At 56.8% G+C, this 3,604-nt stretch overlaps 1 protein-coding gene across 1 annotated transcript; it reads left to right on the forward strand.

Annotated features, from left to right (window-relative positions):
• The first annotated feature begins 1,263 nt into the window (after nt 1–1,263).
• On the forward strand, nt 1,264–3,375 carry LOC116417391. Its single transcript, XM_031930191.1, has one exon. The coding sequence runs from the start codon at nt 1,264–1,266 to the stop codon at nt 3,373–3,375; it is 2,112 nt and encodes a 703-aa protein (XP_031786051.1).
• Nucleotides 3,376–3,604: the final 229 nt, after the last annotated feature.

Raw genomic sequence — 3,604 nt, forward strand, 5'->3', positions numbered from 1 at the left:
GATACGTGGCATCCTCTGTTGCGAGGAGAATCGGGAGAGTCTCCCGAGGTTGTGCGAGTGTGCGAGAGTGTGAGAGAGTCATAGGTGCAGCGCGTTGGCACGAGCAAGTGCCGACACCCGGACGAGCCAGCAACCATCCGCACGAGAGGAAGGAAGATAGCCAGTCCGCCATCATTGTCCGGAGGACCAGAGCAACCAGCAGCCTTGGCGTGGGAGAGCCGAGGAAGCTAGCCGTCACCAGGTCCACGAGAGTCAGGGAGGCGCCGGCGGGAGCACCGACGGACGTCCACCAGGGAGAGAGCGAGTAAGAAAGTATTAGAGAGAGAGAGAGAGAGAGAGAGAGAGAGAGAGAGAGAAAGAGATAGAGAGAGAGAGAGAGAGAGAAAGAGATAGAGAGAGAGAGAGAGAGAGAGATCCGAGAGTGAGACGAGTGTGGTGCGGGCACACTAGAGAGAGAGAGAGAGAACTCGAGAGACCAGGGTGTTGGTGTACAGTGCGGGCGCACACCAAGACGTCTTCTGCGCGAGGCGTCTGGCCAGCGCACGCGAGAGAGAGAGAGAGAGAGAGAGAGAGAGAGAGAGAGAGAGAGAACAGTGCGAGGAAACGCGTGTGCGTGAGATAGAGACAGCGCAAGAGAAAACCCTATAGCTGCGCGGCTGCAGCAGGTCGGGCTTGCCACAAGCGGGAGGCATAGCCCGCGCGCGCGAGAGAGAAAGAGAGAGAGAGAGAGAGAGAGAGAGAGTCAGCCGTCAGCGGACTGGACCTGGGCCTGTGGCCCGCCGTCTGCTGCACGAGTGTGCTCGTGTTTAAGCGTCCCAGTGTAAGCCCTGCGTGGCTAAACTGTGCGCGGGAGGCACTACAGCCACCGTATTGTAGGGAAGGGCTGGGCGAAATACATGTGCAATAAAACTTAACCATTGTGTGTGATCATTTTCCCCTCTCCCTAGCGTTCTCCCAAACGTGATGATCGCGGTCAAATCCTACGTTTAGAAAAATCCTAGTGCATGCGAGGCTCTAGGTGTTGCGCACCTGTGTTGGGAGGCACAGCGTCGCAATTGGCATCCCTTGTGGGGATTCGCGATCATCGAAAGGGAGAGGTAAAGTGTTTTCGCGAGTGTTAGTGTAAAGTGCGCGGAGTGTGAGCGACGGAAAGATGCGCAGCGGGCCACGAGGCAAGCTGCTGACGTCTTTTCGTGTGGAGAGAGACGGCGAAGAGAGCTCAGCGATCAGTCGTCAGCTGTTGAAGTCGCACCATATTGTGCGATGAATCAGCTGACGAAACGGCCGTTCGTAGTGGGACTCGGAGTAGAGCCCAACGCTAAACGTGATAGCGTGGGAGGCTCTACCGTGTCCCCACGAGATGTGCTGCGACGCGTGCGCTCTAGCGACAGCGAGTCAGCCAACGGCGACGACTGGCACACAGTTAGTCATAAGCGTCGTCGGCGGGGCTCGCGAGTAAAGCTTTTCGACGGAAGTCGGAAGCGAGAAGACTCCTCGGTCTCGTTGTCGAGTGACAATGAGAGCCAAGAGAGATCTTCGAGTTTGTGCTCGAGTGAGAGAGACAGTGTGTATACTGTGATCCCGAGGTGCGAACGGCCAGGTTACTTGCGGTTGTCCGAAAGGACGATAGCAAGAACCGCGGCCTGCGCAACCTCCAGCACAGTCAGTGACGTGGCCGAGGGAGATGTGTTGCGAGGAGGCTCGGGCTCAAGCATAGACGTCAGCGTAGACAGCGGCTATGCGAGCCGAGTGAGTGTCGATCGCAGCGAGAGAGACGCTCGTGTGAGAGAGTTGGAAGAATGCGGACTCACTCTTGAGGATGCGAGAGCTCGAGTCTTTGAGGAGGAGCTTTCTGTAGCTTGGCGAGAAGCTTACGAGGAAGCCCTCCTGGAAGCTCGAGCGAAGCTGCGGGACGAGTTAGCCACGCTAGAGCATGAGCGGCGGCTGCAACGAGTCCGTGAGGAGGCGAGGGAGGCGGCGCGAGAGCAGGTACGGGTCGAGGCGATAGAACAGATGCGTAAAATGGAGGAAGAGCGAATAGGGCGAAAGCCATGTTTGCGAGCCCCAGTCAAAACGACTGATTCAGTTCGCCCAGCTACTCTAGACCAGCTGAGAGGCAGACCGTCTGTGTTCACGAGTGATATTGGTGACGCGGACAAAGAGTTGCTAGAGCCAGAGCGCGAAACGGTGCGACGCCGCGTCTCTTGGGGCAACTCTGGAGGTCGGCCGAGTATGCAACGGAGCTGTGTGAGCTCGGGTGAGGAGTCGGAGGAGGAGAGTGGACAAGGAGAGAAGAGTGCGGAAGAGGAGTCGGAGGAGGAGAGTGAGAGGAGAGAGAAAAGTGCGTCGAGAAAGAGACGGAGACAGAGAGGTTTGCTGAGCAGTGACAGCGAGCTCGAAGTTAACTCGAGCTGCGAGTTTAACTCAGCGAACCTGACGTCATCCGAACGCCGGAAAAGATCAGCCGACTCGCTCAGGGCTTTGGAGTTCCTGAAGCATTGGGAGCTCCAGTTCTCGGGCGAGAGTGATCACGAGGAGGCGGAGGAGGTCTTTGATCGACTGTATGAGTGCAGAGTAGCGTTAGCGGTGCCAGACCGCGAGCTGCTAGCGGTGTTGCCGTGCATTTTCAAGTTGCAGGCAAGCCGCTGGTATCGGGCGAAGAGAAAGAGCCTGCGAACATGGGAGATGTTCTGCCGGGCCTTTCGTCGCCGATACATGGTTCCGTATTGTCGGGAGGATTTGGAGGAAGATCTGCGCAAGCGAACGCAGCACAGAGAAGAGAAGATCGCGGCGTATATCGCGAGTCTTCAGTATCTGGCTTCGCGCTTTCGCCGACCTCCATCCGAACGTGATTTGCTTCGTATCGCATATCAGAACCTCCTTCCGGAATACCGGAGAGCTATTGGCGAAAAATGCGTCAACAGCTGGGAAGAGTTGGAGAGGTACGGCCGACGCTGGGAGCGGCTAAAAGAGTTAGATAGCCATTACGCACCTCCGCTGCCAGCGGAGAAGATGCGCGTTCCCGGTGCGGCGTACAAGGAGGAAGGAGAGACCCAGAGAGCCGCTGCAGTCGAGAGGACAGAGCATGCAGGCCCTGGTGATGAGTTGCCTTCTATCGAGGTTGAGGAGAGGACGAGTGAGAGAAAGAGAGCTTCAACGAGCAGAAAGAGAGCTACCGTATGGCGCGGCCTGGTGCGTCCGACCGCTAATGCCGTGGCTCGAGGGGAGAGGCGAGGAGATGGTACGTGCTTCACCTGCTGTAAAGTGGGGCACCGGGCATTGAATTGCCCGGAGATGATCTGCTGGGCATGCCAACAAAAAGGACATTCACGAAGGGAATGTCCTGCGCGTAGGCAATTGCCACAGACATCATGACAACTTTGCAGACGAGTGAGCCACTCAGGTCTGTGTCTAGATTGCCGGAGAAAAATGGCAATGCTAGAAAGACGGAGAGCTGAGGAAGGAAATGAGAAGAGAGAGAAGTCAGCGGAGGTGGAGAGAAAAGGATGTGAGAGAGTAGTGCTAGAGAGATGTGCAGGGGAGAGAAGAGTGTTGGCCTGGGACCTAGTGAAAGGATTAAGGCCAACTTCTTCGAGAGAGGAGT

Source organism: Nasonia vitripennis (genome assembly GCF_009193385.2).
Source record: "Nasonia vitripennis strain AsymCx chromosome 4 unlocalized genomic scaffold, Nvit_psr_1.1 chr4_random0010, whole genome shotgun sequence".
NCBI classification, from domain to species: domain Eukaryota; kingdom Metazoa; phylum Arthropoda; class Insecta; order Hymenoptera; family Pteromalidae; genus Nasonia; species Nasonia vitripennis.

Bases quoted from the DNA above. Each gene is read 5' to 3' on its own strand.
- LOC116417391 (XM_031930191.1), top strand. From the start codon at position 1,264: ATGAATCAGCTGACGAAACGGCCGTTCGTAGTGGGACTCGGAGTAGAG.